The 13,025-nt window shown below is 55.4% G+C and overlaps 6 protein-coding genes across 6 annotated transcripts; 2 read left to right on the forward strand and 4 right to left on the reverse strand.

The window, feature by feature from the left end:
* Nucleotides 1-82: 82 nt before the first annotated feature.
* Nucleotides 83-1,037, reverse strand: H310_01956 (hypothetical protein). Its single transcript, XM_008865313.1, has 2 exons — nt 921-1,037; nt 83-877 (listed from the first exon to the last, which is right to left on the reverse strand). Exon 2 carries the CDS (start codon nt 618-620, stop codon nt 132-134), a length of 489 nt encoding a protein of 162 aa, XP_008863535.1. The 5' UTR covers nt 621-877; nt 921-1,037; the 3' UTR covers nt 83-131.
* A 75-nt stretch (nt 1,038-1,112) lies between these two features.
* On the forward strand, nt 1,113-5,925 carry H310_01957 (hypothetical protein). Its single transcript, XM_008865314.1, has 13 exons — nt 1,113-1,204; nt 1,251-2,098; nt 2,159-2,254; nt 2,307-2,751; nt 2,806-2,857; nt 2,910-2,951; nt 3,008-3,290; nt 3,348-3,715; nt 3,763-3,910; nt 3,956-4,035; nt 4,084-5,088; nt 5,158-5,289; nt 5,357-5,925. Exons 1-13 carry the CDS (start codon nt 1,140-1,142, stop codon nt 5,366-5,368), a joined length of 3,576 nt encoding a protein of 1,191 aa, XP_008863536.1. The 5' UTR covers nt 1,113-1,139; the 3' UTR covers nt 5,369-5,925.
* Nucleotides 5,276-6,377, reverse strand: H310_01958 (hypothetical protein; the record flags this gene model as incomplete). Its single annotated transcript, XM_008865315.1, has 4 exons — nt 5,276-5,923; nt 5,981-6,059; nt 6,109-6,212; nt 6,273-6,377. 4 exons carry the CDS (start codon nt 6,375-6,377, stop codon nt 5,351-5,353), a joined length of 861 nt encoding a protein of 286 aa, XP_008863537.1. The 3' UTR covers nt 5,276-5,350.
* Nucleotides 6,378-6,474: 97 nt separating this feature from the next.
* H310_01959 (hypothetical protein) lies at nt 6,475-7,410 on the reverse strand. Its single transcript, XM_008865316.1, has one exon. It carries the CDS (start codon nt 7,383-7,385, stop codon nt 6,591-6,593), a length of 795 nt encoding a protein of 264 aa, XP_008863538.1. The 5' UTR covers nt 7,386-7,410; the 3' UTR covers nt 6,475-6,590.
* Nucleotides 7,411-7,720: 310 nt separating this feature from the next.
* Nucleotides 7,721-11,148, forward strand: H310_01960 (hypothetical protein). Its single transcript, XM_008865317.1, has 9 exons — nt 7,721-8,325; nt 8,378-8,550; nt 8,598-8,785; nt 8,835-8,977; nt 9,023-9,567; nt 9,626-9,812; nt 9,862-10,416; nt 10,465-10,520; nt 10,581-11,148. Exons 1-9 carry the CDS (start codon nt 7,750-7,752, stop codon nt 11,002-11,004), a joined length of 2,847 nt encoding a protein of 948 aa, XP_008863539.1. The 5' UTR covers nt 7,721-7,749; the 3' UTR covers nt 11,005-11,148.
* H310_01961 (hypothetical protein) lies at nt 11,075-12,554 on the reverse strand. The gene has a single exon (XM_008865318.1). The coding sequence runs from the start codon at nt 12,485-12,487 to the stop codon at nt 11,264-11,266; it is 1,224 nt and encodes a 407-aa protein (XP_008863540.1). The 5' UTR covers nt 12,488-12,554; the 3' UTR covers nt 11,075-11,263.
* Nucleotides 12,555-13,025: the final 471 nt, after the last annotated feature.

Below are 13,025 nucleotides of genomic sequence, written 5' to 3' on the forward strand. Positions count from 1 at the left end.
CACACTAATTAATATTTGTACATAGGAATACAATGAATACAGTACCAAACTGAATATAGAATTTCACACTAATTATTGCAATTGTGTGTTTGCGTATCATTACACTATATGAGGAACCGCTGTGTGTGCTTTCACGACAACCGAAGTCCCCATCGAGCATCGCACCCATGTCTGCGTTCGCTCCCACAGCATGCAGCGGCCGCGTCGCGTTGGTCACTGGCGGGGGATCTGGCATTGGGCAAGAGATTGCCCGTCAGCTTGGACTTCACGGCGCCAAGATCGTCATCATGGGACGGCGACAAACAGTCCTGCAGGAGGCAGTACGGGTGCTCGCGTCTGACGGTATTGATGCCAAATTCGTCGCTGGGGATGTCCGTCGACCAGAAGATGCCCGTGCCGCAGTTGATCTTGCCGTGAAGTCGTACGGCACGTTGAATGTTCTCGTAAATGGCGCGGCGGGCAACTTTCTCAGCACAGCGGAAAACCTGTCTACGAACGCATTCCGCACAGTTTTGGACATTGATGCGGTGGGGACTTTCAACATGAGCACTGCTGCATTTCACGCTCTCAAGAACAACAACGGGGTGATCGTAAACATCAGTGCGAACCTTCACCGTCATGCAACTTGGTATCAAGTGCACGCAGCCGCGGCGAAGGCTGCCGTGGACAGTTTGACACGGTCATTGGCGCTCGAGTGGGGGCGTTTTCAAATTCGAGTTGTCGGAATCGCACCTGGCCCCACCGCCGGTACCCCCGGCATGGCCAAGCTGTCCGGTGGAATGGAGGACATGGTGTCTCAAGTGGTACCTCTCGGACGCATGGGAACCAAGGCCGAAATTGGTCAAGTCGTCGTCTTCGTTGTATCTTCCGCGGGGGCCTACATCACGGGTGACACAATCCTGGCCGATGGCGGGCACTACCTCCATCAAGATCCCGTCGTGCCGCCCGACATGGTCGCCGAGTTGTCACGCAACAGTGAAAAGAAACCGAGCAAACTCTGATTGGATAAAAATTTACCAATCCACGTTCATTTTTCATACCACTAGCGCTGATTGGATAATAATCCACCAACCCGCCATGCAAATCGCAGAGTAACTTCAACGGCAGTTTTACTCTCCAAGACGGACCTGCCGCCAACGATGGCGACGGCGATAGAGGTTGCAGCGATGGAAGCAATCCGAGCTGCAAACGAATTTGCATCCTCGTAAGCTGCATTCCTGCGCGGTGAGCAGTCCTGATGCTTCGTATAGGGACCACTCAGGTACCAAGTCCCCGACACAACGGCCGCAAACTGCAGTCGGACCACGAGAGCGTCTCGAGAAAGCAACAGCAACCTTCTACCGCAAACACCATACCGCTGCAGATGGCGCTGCGACAATTGCACCAGCTCTGACAGGAATCTCCCCAGGCGCAGCATCTCGCTCGTGCCGGACGATCCAGGCATGGTTAACTGGCGAAACCCATGCCGAGTCGCTACGGCACATGCAAACACAAGTCGACAACGACACGAAAGCGCTATTGATCAAGTCTTCTAACGATGTCGCTCTTCCCTTTGACTTTTCTCAACCTGACCTGCAGTTGCTCCGAGATGCTTTAAAGGACAGGACGACCATGTATCTTCGCGACTTGTACCAAAGTTTCCGCGCTTTCCGCCAATCGATCATGTCGAACTCATCGCTTTCGCCGCAACTCGACGCCATGTTTCAATCAAGTCATCGATTTCACGCGCAAGCCGACGTGCTGGCACAGCTCTTTCCAGGCCACTCCTTGGACAAAGGGCGACAGACAGAAGTGGCGTCGCTCTCGAAGCACCACGTCATGCTGATGCTCACGCACTGCGATACGGATGGAAACAGTTCTGTGGACATGCATGTCTTTCTGCACTTGGTTCAAACCGTAGCTGCTTCGCGCGAGACTTTACTGAGCAACGTTTTTCAAGCGATCGCGCTCCATGCGGCACTGGACAACAAAAGTGCCAACGCCAGCCATCCCGACCGTGTCTTGCGCATCCTAAAACTTGTCTCCATGGTCCGCGACGTGGAAGCTCTCAAACAATCGCGTCCCGACACGGGTCCCGTCATAGCCTGGCTTCAGTCACGTAGGCCATTCCGTTCTGCCATTTTCATAATTTGGCGAACTCAATGGCGGCATGCCACAGACACGGCGCCGACAATGACGCGACTCGCCTGGATGCAGTTTCATCGGGTGCAGAGCGATCGCTTCGACTCGGACGCAGACTTTGTACTGTTCTTGGGTACGTGCATTGAAGTCTCTCTACGTTTCCGTCACTCTGCATCTTACCCTAGACAACGTGTGGGGGTTCTTGACCCGTCGCCATGCAGACATCGACGACGACGCCATGGCGCACTACAAATCCCTTCTGGCTCGACGGGCCGACGTCCTGGCGGCGTCTCATGCTCTCTGTCGACGTGGCAAACTGTGCGAAACGTTAGCAAATACCATTGCAAAAGTGGACAAGATCAATCAAGACCTGATGACACGAGCCAAAACAATGACGACGGTGGCACTTTCAGGACATCAGCTCCACACAACATCGACAGCGGTGGTGGAAAAAGTCGTCCAAACCTTGGCTCACGTCACCGTCGTCACGATCATGCCGCTCGCAAGCACCGTCCCCGAAGCATTTGTGTGTGCCGGCGCTGTGGAGCTCGATGTTTCCAACGTGGGTTTGACAGCACTCCCCACTTCGCTGGGACGGATGGTCCACTTGCATAAACTGTTGGCGTCTCAGTGCGTGGCGGCACTTCCCCTCATGGATATGACATCTCATGCTCTACTCCGTAGCAATCAACTCACAACGTTGCCAGCATCGGCGGCTCACCTCGTCCATCTGACAGTTCGCTTCTTCGTCCTTTGTGGATGGGCCCCTCTAACTCGAACACTTGTAGCATGTCAACTTGTCGGGAAATAAATTGTCCGTCGTACCAGCGGTATGCTTGACTTTATATCGTATGGCGCATGGACAGTTGAGAGATGTGTTACAAAGGTGATGGAGCATTGGAAGGACGTGAACGAGGTCAACTTGGCCGCGAACAACCTCGTCTCTGTCCCCGACATCTTGTTTCGGCACTGGCCTAAGCTGACCAGCCTCACTCTTCATGACAACCGACTAGCGGCGCTTCCAGAAGCTCTCGGAACGTGTTGTACAAACCTGTCGGTGCTCTTGTGCCACCGCAACTGCCTCACATCGCTACCGTCGACCGTGGCGCAGCTCGTCAAGCTGACTGTCGCCACGTGGCATCACAACCATCTCGACAACATCTTCCAGAGTACGTCCACTTGGGATGGAAGAATATTTGCCAGCTCTCTCACGAGGTCGCCCTCAGCCACGGATTCGACCAAGGCGACGTCGCTCCAGCGACTCGAATCCGTCACGACATTCACCCTGGCACACAACAGACTGCGACATGTGCCCGCTGCCGCTGCGTTTACATCGCTGAAGGTTTTGCGAGTGTGCGATCTGAGCCACAACGACCTCCACGATATCCAGGACGTGGATTTCTCTACTCTCGTCGCTTGCGTGGAGGTGAACTTGCGCCGGAATCGCCTCGTGCACTTGCCGTCGTCGATCTTTCGCATGGCCAACTTGGTCCACCTCTCGGTGCAGGGGAACGTGTTGGTGGCGCTTCCACAAGAAATGGCGACCGCGCCATCTCTCGAGACAGTGCTCGCCCACACGAACCATATTGCAAAGGTCACACTGGCGACGCCAACATGGCGGCATTGACTTTTTCTACGTAGCTTCCCACGGTGCTAAACAGGACGCTTCGCCTTCTCGACGTGAGCCACAATCGCATCACCACGATCCCGCTGACGTGGGCGACGTCGTTGAGCCACCGAACTCACGGGGCCACGGGGCCATTGGTGCTGCAAACCCTGAAGCTAGACGGTACGGTCGTTGCGTGAATGCGTTTCTTAGCCCTGGGACGTGCAGACAATCCGCTGGAAAATGACGTGCAACACGTCGTGGACACCCAAGCGTACACTTGTCATGCGCATGTGGCACTGACAACGGTACGGCATTCCCACCATCCCCCGTCCTTGACCCGTCGTCGTCTCTAGGCGATTCGAAAGCTCGTCGACTATGTCCAACGCACAACAACGCATCGGTCTAAAGCAGACTTTACAACGAACCAACGTGCGAGCACCAACGACCGCAAAACGTACAGCTTGCGAGTTCGGAAAGGCAGAGGAAAAGTTGCCACCGAATACGTGGACTGGGCATTTCGAGACGTGGCGACTCGACAGCAGCAGCAGAACGGGGCGACGGTGTCAGCCGTGGTGTTTCGACGAATTCTTATGGCGTTGGGGACCCCATGGACGAGTCTCGAATGGCATCACATCCTGCACGAGTTCCAATTGACGGGCGCCACTACGACGACGGACGCGCAGGTCGACGTCGAGCGATTCCTCAAAGCACTGGAAGGCATCCAGAGCCCCAAGGCGAGCACCAGCTTTGCGGAAGGACTGCTCATGTGCTTGTTGGACAAGGCGCCAAAATCCAAGCAGCACCAGCCGCCCCCGGCACCAACGATGTCGGCTAAAACCTCCCCTCCGGCCACGGCGACAACGGCAGTGACGATGACTCTCGAGCCCGCCATAGCCAAAGTGGTCACGCAAACAAAGTCGCTTCCTAGGGCAGATGGCAATCCAAATCAATCGAGACCACTCACTGCACCACCCGAGGGCAAACATCAAGTGCTTTGTCCGTCCGTCGCACTGCTGACAACCAAAACAGACGCGGCGGAAGGCCCGAGAAACAAACTGTCCCCACACGATCGCGTTCGAGTGAATCAGAGCGTGGTCGACCGGCAGCGACAGCGGTTGCGTGTTTTGGAGCAGCAGCTCGAAGATTTCTTGGCGATTCAAACGAGTTCGCAACGACTTTCGGCGCCGAAGAAAAACATATCAGAACGCCCCCAATCTGCAACAGTGGCATGCTCCTTTCGAGTGTATTGCATGACGAGTCGTCGAAGGTTTCACATCCCGTGGAAGCCCCACATCAAATCGGCGATTGATCTGAAGTTGGCGATCGAGTTGGCGGAAGGGATCCCCACAGCCAACCAAGTAAGTTCGTGTGTTGGAGTGCCAACGAGAATGCGTGGGCAGGAACTTTCGATGCTCCTTTTTGCATAGATTTTGATCGTGTCCAGTGGCTCCCAACGCGTTCGCCTCCAAGACGACCAGATTGTCGACAAGCCAACGTCCACGTCATCTCGTATCCAGTTGGTCGTGGGGGAGTCCTTGCAGCCCACCCTGCCACGTGAGGTACGTCGCATCAATTCGATAAACATCGCGTCTTCTATTTGGTACATCCGTCGTTTTGCATCTATAGGGAGGGAGTTGAGACCGACGACGACGCAGGAACTTCGATCGCCATGTCCTTGACGAATTGGAGGATTTTCCCTTGCTGCGCTTGCAGGGTTTGGATGAGCACATGCATGTCCTTGTTTTGCTCCAGTAGTGCCGCCAACATGTCTTGGTGGTCACGATATTGCTGCACTGGCACGGCGACGAAAGATGCTGGCGGTAATGTCGAGAATGTCGTCGGGTCGAAGTGTAATCTGCATGGCGGCGGTGAAGACGCAGCCTGCGAGTGCATGAGTGGCGTCCGAAACACGCAGCATGCTGGGTTGTGAATGTTGTCGGGGTCGGATGCTATTGTTGGATTGAACGTGGTGCCTGCGGCGGGTTGGTTCACTGTTGGGATGGATGTGGCCACTGTTGGTGTATCCATAGAAGGCGCTGGAGGAGGTGTGGGAGATGAAGGGCGGATAGGTTTGTCTTCTTCGTCGCCGACAGAGACTGGACGAAGACCTGTCCGTTGGGGTTCTAAGGCAGGTGGTGGCGGAGGTAGATCATCGTCGCCGTCGTCGTCGATGAGGGCATCATCTCGGAATCCCTGGATGAACACACAGTCAGAGCAATGAATGAATGAAGAAAGGCCGTAGATCGATACCTTGCGCAGACCTCGTTCCGGAGATGGGGTGTTTGGATCCAAGTCGATGATGGTAAACCGACCTTTCTGCTTCACGCGCCTATTTGCACGAGCAATATAATAGACCCCCGACGATATAGGCAACATACGTCTTTCTTGCAAGTTCACGTGCAACCGAGTCATCGTCGTCGTCTTCACCGAATCGTAAGTTGCCGCCAGAGGATCTACCTCGCTGAGGACTCAAAGGCACCAACTACAAACCGTTGTTCAATCCGCCATTCGATTACGACACCATCATGAGATCGCCACGCACACCAGTACGGAAGGACGTCAGTGGACTTGGTTCATCTGGCGGGAGGTCGATGATGGTGAACCGCCCCTTCTTCTCCACCTTCCCCTTTTCCTGCTTGGACAGCATGACGGCAACGGCACTGCGCGCGCAATATACACAAGGATTTGAAGAATACCTCTGGAAAATAACAATTAAATGGCCAATCAAGTGAATTCCATTCCACCTTGCTGCCCAATCAATGTCGTTCAAGGACAAGAGACACTAGGTGAGAATAAAATATTGCAGTTTCGAGAAAATATGTTTCAAGATAAATAGGATTTGGAAATATTGGAAGTCCTTTCATGGCGCGGATTGTGACTTGCTCGATACGGGAGGCGCGCAGTACTGGGCGAGATGGGCATACAGCGCCCTGACCTTGGCAACCAGCAGACCTACATACGACGCTCGAAAATGCCGCTGACTCGAGGCATCCCCCTCAACTTCGGTGACGCTTGCGTAGGCGTAGAACTGATGATACGTTGCGTCCAGGAGATGGAGTGCTTGCTGGATGTCGGTGCGAAGCGAAGCAAGCGCGTCGACTAGGTTTTCCTTGAGACGACTGTACGGAAACAGGTCCTTCCACAGCGCCATCGTCCACATCGCCGTGGCGTACTCGATGGTGTTCTGCATTTGGGCCATGAGCACGCTGTCGTGATGCGCTTCCAAGAGTTTTGGCTTTTGCGCTTGGATGTGTTTCATGTGGTGAATGAGGTTCACCATGGCAATAAACTCGATCGCGTACGCTGGGGTTTCCATGTCAAACGTTGTCACGGTCGTGTTCGGAAACACAGCATGGTGGAAGAGCACGATCTGCCGCACCCCTTTTGGCTCGACGTGCACATCCATAACGTCCATCGTGTCGCTTTCACCTGTCGAGTCAGCGGACACGCAGATGGTACCAGCGTCCAAGTCGACAAACAGGGTTGCATGTGGAGCCCTCCTCCACCAACACACAAAGCCAAACCGAGGGGGTTTCTTCACCACTGAAAAACGGCATCCCATGACGACTGCATTCATGTCAGAATGCGGTTTCCATCGGTGGGGATCGTCCAGCCGACTCAGCAGGTGCGTCCACGGCGTCGTCGTCGTCTCCATCGTCGCACCGATTCCACAAGTTCGGTCGAATGTTTCTACACATCCGGATAATCTCAAAAATTGATGAGATTTGAAACAAAATCACTAAATGTTTTGTATTTTTACGAAAATCTGTCGTTCTATAAAACAAGTTGGGCCTCCATTGAGGGCAGGTCCTGCCTACAGCGGCCACGACCAACGCAGGACAGAAGCTATCTCGTGCATACCATGATGAGATGGGATGCGCAGGGACAGTCATTGCCTGAGCGTTAAGCACCAGCCGTTACCTACGAATAGAATGGAGGGCTCTATCGGCGTTGACATGCTCCGCCAAAAATAGCCTCGGTTGAAACGCAGCACGAGGTGTTCGCCACTTCGGTTTGCAATGCAGCACCCTCGACAGTTGGGGGCGCCGCCACGTGCGTCGCTCGCTGAGCCGTTCATCGATATGATGTCGGACTCTCCAACTGTGCATGACAGCCATTGCCACGTGCAACAGGCGTCGGCAGCTGTTGACCTCGTTATGGTGTTTGCCCTGCGAACGGGCGGCGAAGTCAAGCACCCCGAGCGATTCACCCAAGCCAAGTTCGTCAAGCGCATGCTGGGGCTCGGTCGTGGCAAGAAACCCGTCATGAACGAGCTCAAAGCGGTGTATCGCACAGACAAGTGCTACTTGGACGACGCGGGGCGGCCATTTGAAGACGCCTCCGTGGGACCAATCGATCCCGCAGCCCCCGCTAACGCAGTCGCGATCAACCTCGGGACCGACGACGAAGCAGTTCAAAGTGAACTCGAGCGCAAGATGGCATGTCTGAAAGCCGAGTACGTCGCCTACGTTGGCAGCGCGGACGGCACGACGGAAACCAAGTTCTGTGAGCTGGTCGTGCGGTCCATAGCGAAGCGTTTGCAACTCACATGTGGTCTCACCGTGCGGATGTTCAAAAACAAGCTCGGCGACGGGGTAGGCAACTCGCCATGGATGACGTTGCTGAGGCATGCGGTGTGTCGTGTAGATCATTATGACCGTGAGGGCTGATGAAGGCGATTTGGCTATCGAAGCCGAGCGTACCCAGTACCGCTTGCAAACGTCCAACAAACCGTTTGACGCAGTTCACTCGGCCAAGTTGCAAACCATTGAGCGGGAAGTTGGCGCCGCCGCGATGACCGACTCGAAACAGCACTTGACGTAAGCCATGGCATCGTCCACGATTCATGACAGGCCGCTGTCTATAGTGACTCGCAAGGCCAGTCGTGTGGTCCCCTCGCGTCGCCATCCCGTCGCAGCATCCGCCACGTCTCCCCTGAGCCGGAAATGGACCCGCTCTTGATTTCCCACGGGGCCGTTCACCACATCAAATTGCACACGGCGATGACGAAGTGGGGTCACAATGAACTCGCTGACGGCAGAGCGCAGCCACCAGGTACAACGCCGTCGTGCGAATCGTCCTTCGCATGTGTTGCCGTCCGTAGCACCGGCCGTGACCCCGAGCCTGTGGCAGCGATTCCTGTCGGGGCTCATCTACATTTCAAACGACCCGTGGACGTATTTTTCCCTGTACACGCCGTACAAGAGCGACCCGAAGCTCCAACCCTACTACCGCCGGTACCTGACGGTACGTTTCGCCGCGGGCCGTGCGGTGGCTGTGATGCGACCGTAGAAGTCGTCGATGTGGACCATGTTTCGGCCTGTCGATCGCATCCGCCTCACGACGTCCATCATCAATCGGCACATCAATCTGGACGCACTCAAAGCGACGAGTTACTTGCAAGATGCGTTTGCATTGCACGACAACGAGGCGCTGGACGCCCTCAAGGCGTTGTGGGCCCTCCACAAAGGCATGACCACGCAGCCCATTGGCGCCATTCGCGACTACTTTGGCGAAAAGGTTGCCCTGTACTTTGTTTGGCTCGAGCTGTACACCAAGATGCTGCTGCTTCCGGCCGCGCTGGGTGTGGCGATTTACGTCTTGGACGTGTGCACGACGACCCATTCGCGCATCCTCAAGATTGCGTTTGCCGTCGCGATTGTTGTGTGGTCGACGCTGTTCACGGAGCTGTGGAAGCGGAAAAGCGCCATCTACAACGTCGCGTGGGGAACAGATGACTTCAATGTCGCATCGACGCCGCGGACGCAGTTTGTCGGGGTCCGGCGCCTCAACCCCATCGACAACACGCCGCAGATGTGGGCCGAGTCCACCGTGAGGTACGAATGCCTCAGTTGGCACCATTCCATCGACGGATCGTCACTCGTTCGCGACTAGGGCGAGATGGCGCATTCGTGCATCGTTTTTGGTCGTGTTTATCATGGTGTTGATCGTCTTGATCGCGCTGACGGGGCTCTTTTACCTCAAACACCTCAGCACGAAGCTTGAATCACGTACGATGAAATCGTGGGCTGCCGTGGGGGTGTCGGCGCTCAACTCGATTCAAATTACGGTGCTCAACTTGGTACGGGGATGGATGGCCGATACGCGTCGCTCACGCACGCGCTGTGTAGGTGTATCGATGGGTCGCCAACCACCTGAATGCTTGGGAAAACCACCGCACGGACGTCGAGTTTGAAAACCACTTGATCACCAAAGTGTTTTTGTTTCAGTTTTGCAACTCGTTCGCGTCGTTCTTTTACATTGCGTACGTCAAGCACTACGTGGGCGACGCGTGCGTGAACGACGACTGTCTCGGCGAACTGCGCCTCCAGCTCTTCATCCTGTTTGGGATGCAAGTGTTCGTCGGCAACTTCGTCGAAGTCATTGTCCCGGTCGCTACGCGAATGGTCAACTTGTACCGGAACGCTGACAGGGACCCCAGCAACACAACCAAGTCCGCGTCCGCCGGCGAGACAAAGCGAAAGCTCAAACTTGCACAAGAACATTGCTCCCAGGAAGAGTTGCAGGCCATGCTGGCGCCGTATGAAGAGTCCGAAGCGTTCCAGGACTACAACGAAATGGTGATTCAGTACGGGTTCGTCACGCTCTTTGTCGTGGCATTCCCGTTGACCCCGGCCATGGCGCTGGCCAACAACATTTTGGAAATCCACGTCGACGCGTTCAAGGTACACACTCACGTCCTTCTTCCACGTCAGGATTTCAATGCGGCGTAGCTGTGCACGGCGCACCGCCGCCCGTTCCCTCACCGCGCGACCGACATTGGGTCTTGGTACGTCCTCTGACTACTGCGTGGCAAACCGACTCGTAGCCTCAATCGGCGCCTTCTTAGGTCGATTTTCCTCAACATGATGAATCACTTGGCCGTTGTGACCAACATCTCGATCCTCCTCTTCACGTACGACCCGAAGGATAGCGTCACGTCGGCGGCGACGAGTTCCACCACCAAGTGGGTGACGTTTATCATTGCCGAGCAGCTGTCCTCGGTTCTCAAGCATCTCGTCGCCTACCTCGTGCCGGACGAGCCGTTGGAACTCGGCCAGCTCAAAGCCCGCCACAATCAAATCGAAGCGAACGTGTTTCTCGGCCACATCGACGACAAAACGGTGTCGGCCAACTTGACCGAGAAAGCCGAGTCGTTGGACTTGGTCATCCTGGACAAGTACGACAGCTTCCCTAGCGCGCTCCCGCCGCCCCCGCCCCTCACCGACGTCGCTGCTGCCTTGCCCCCTCCACCGCCCTCGCTTCAGAAGTGACAGCAATACGTGCTTCGACTTTGTAAGACCGGCATGACTCTTCATCACGCAAGCCTTGCCAAATGATTTACAGGATGAACATTCACAAAATCTATTGGTGCGGCTGCATGAACTGTGTTTCACGCGCAGCATGTTTGATGCCGAGCCACTGCGTCCACACATTCGATCCATGCAACCTTCCGAGGATCCCGACGCGATGCTCGAAAAATCCACCGCTCTTTTGCGACCAACTATGTCTGTTTTATATGGCACGGAGTGGCTACACTGCAGATGACGAGAGCGGTCCAGTCCAGTGGATGAGCTGACTCAACGGCGTCGGAGTAAATCGGGACGCGCGATGGAAGGTCGTCGCGTAGAATGCATTTTCGAACGCCAGCACGACGCGGGCCATCGCATACGCGCCAGCACCAACATTGAAGACGCCGCGGTCGTCGGGGTGGACGGGGTCGTCGAGGACGAGATGGCACTTGGGGGCGTGGCCTGGCCGGACCTTGCGCTCGTACTCGACCGACTCGAGATGGCCCAGAGGATTGACAAACCATGTAATTCCAGTGCGAAAATGGTCGTAAACTGTTCCATAGTACTCGAGAAAGCCGAGAAGGACCTTGCTGAGTTCGTCGTCGTCGTCGTCGTCGTCGGCCGAAGACCAAGAGCAGGATGAACTGGGGCCGTGGGGGCGGTGAAAGAGGTAGTGCAAACACAGGAGTACGAGTGCGTACGAGCTGAGACCACCCGTGAATGCATTGTTGAGCCCTTTCTCGCGAAGAAAGGTCTTGACGACGAGGACGAGGGGCCTCAAGAGCGGCATCGATGTCACCGCCGCGCGAACGATCTCGGTCGCGGCCAGGCCATGCTGCGTATCCGACGTCGCGACAGCAATGTCCATGCGCCGCCCGCAACTTTTTAGTATCACTTTGACCACCATGACCTTTGTCCCAACCACCGACGCATGGCGCACCCATGGTTCGGTGGACAACATTGCAGCGAGAACATCTTGGGCCGTCGTGTACTGGCCCGTCGGCGATGCAGACGGAATACCGTGGACGACGACATCCACATCACTCGTTGGAAGCCATAGACCCGAGGCAAATGACCCAAAGCACGTCGCGTGGCAACTTGTGTCGGGCCATTGCTTCTCCAAGCATGCATTCAACCGCGTGAGGTTGTCTTGGACCGTCGTTTGCGCCGCTTCCACTTGAGCGTTCGTGTAAGCGACAAAAGCATGCACTTCCTTTGCCAGTTGAGCGGGAAGGGTCAACGCGGACGTGCCCTTGGACGCTTCAAACGAATCATCCAACCAAACCGGTGTCGGCAACTTGTTGGTTTTCCTCTTGAAGTGGCCAGGATGAAGCGCCGAGTCGTCGTCTGGCGTAACGTGAGTCAACGTGTTGGAGTGTTTCATTAACTTGGAAACAACTTTTGCATGATCGGTCGGGCTATCGACCGGCGGCAAGTCGTCCGTGCCGCGGTCCGGGTCCCTCATGCCGCCGACCCAGCTGTATTCGTGTCACAATGATTCTCGCTAGCCAATCCGACTCGTGGAATTCGACAGTCTCAACAGCAATCGAATATTTAAAAAAAATTCACTGAATGGTTGTATAAATGTATTTATTTGGTTGGAAAGTTTTGATGGCTTCTCTGCCAAAATTCGACGAAAATCACTCGAATCTCGTCGAAAACGCCAAAACGACGAATCGTCGAATGGTCTCTCCGAAGTGGTCTCTCCGAATTGGCCACGAGCAAGTGCGAGTACACGTTGATATACTGTTCTGCGTTTCCACGCACGTCAACGCGGTGCCGCCCTCATGCCGACATGCGCATCGTGTTCGACACTGCTGTGAATCTTGTGAGAGGGCTGTTTCCACGACAATGCGCTGCCTGGGGCGTACCCGAGGTGTTCGGCAGATCTCCGGTTGTCCAGTGATATCCGGATACTCAGGGGATCTTGAACCGCCGCGGTGAAGTTAGTTGGTCATGTCGGACATTGAATATGACGACGAGTTTGAAGGCGAGGCAAGCAC

This window comes from Aphanomyces invadans, assembly GCF_000520115.1.
Source record: "Aphanomyces invadans strain NJM9701 unplaced genomic scaffold supercont1.3, whole genome shotgun sequence".
Classification (NCBI taxonomy): Eukaryota; Oomycota; class Saprolegniomycetes; order Saprolegniales; family Verrucalvaceae; genus Aphanomyces; species Aphanomyces invadans.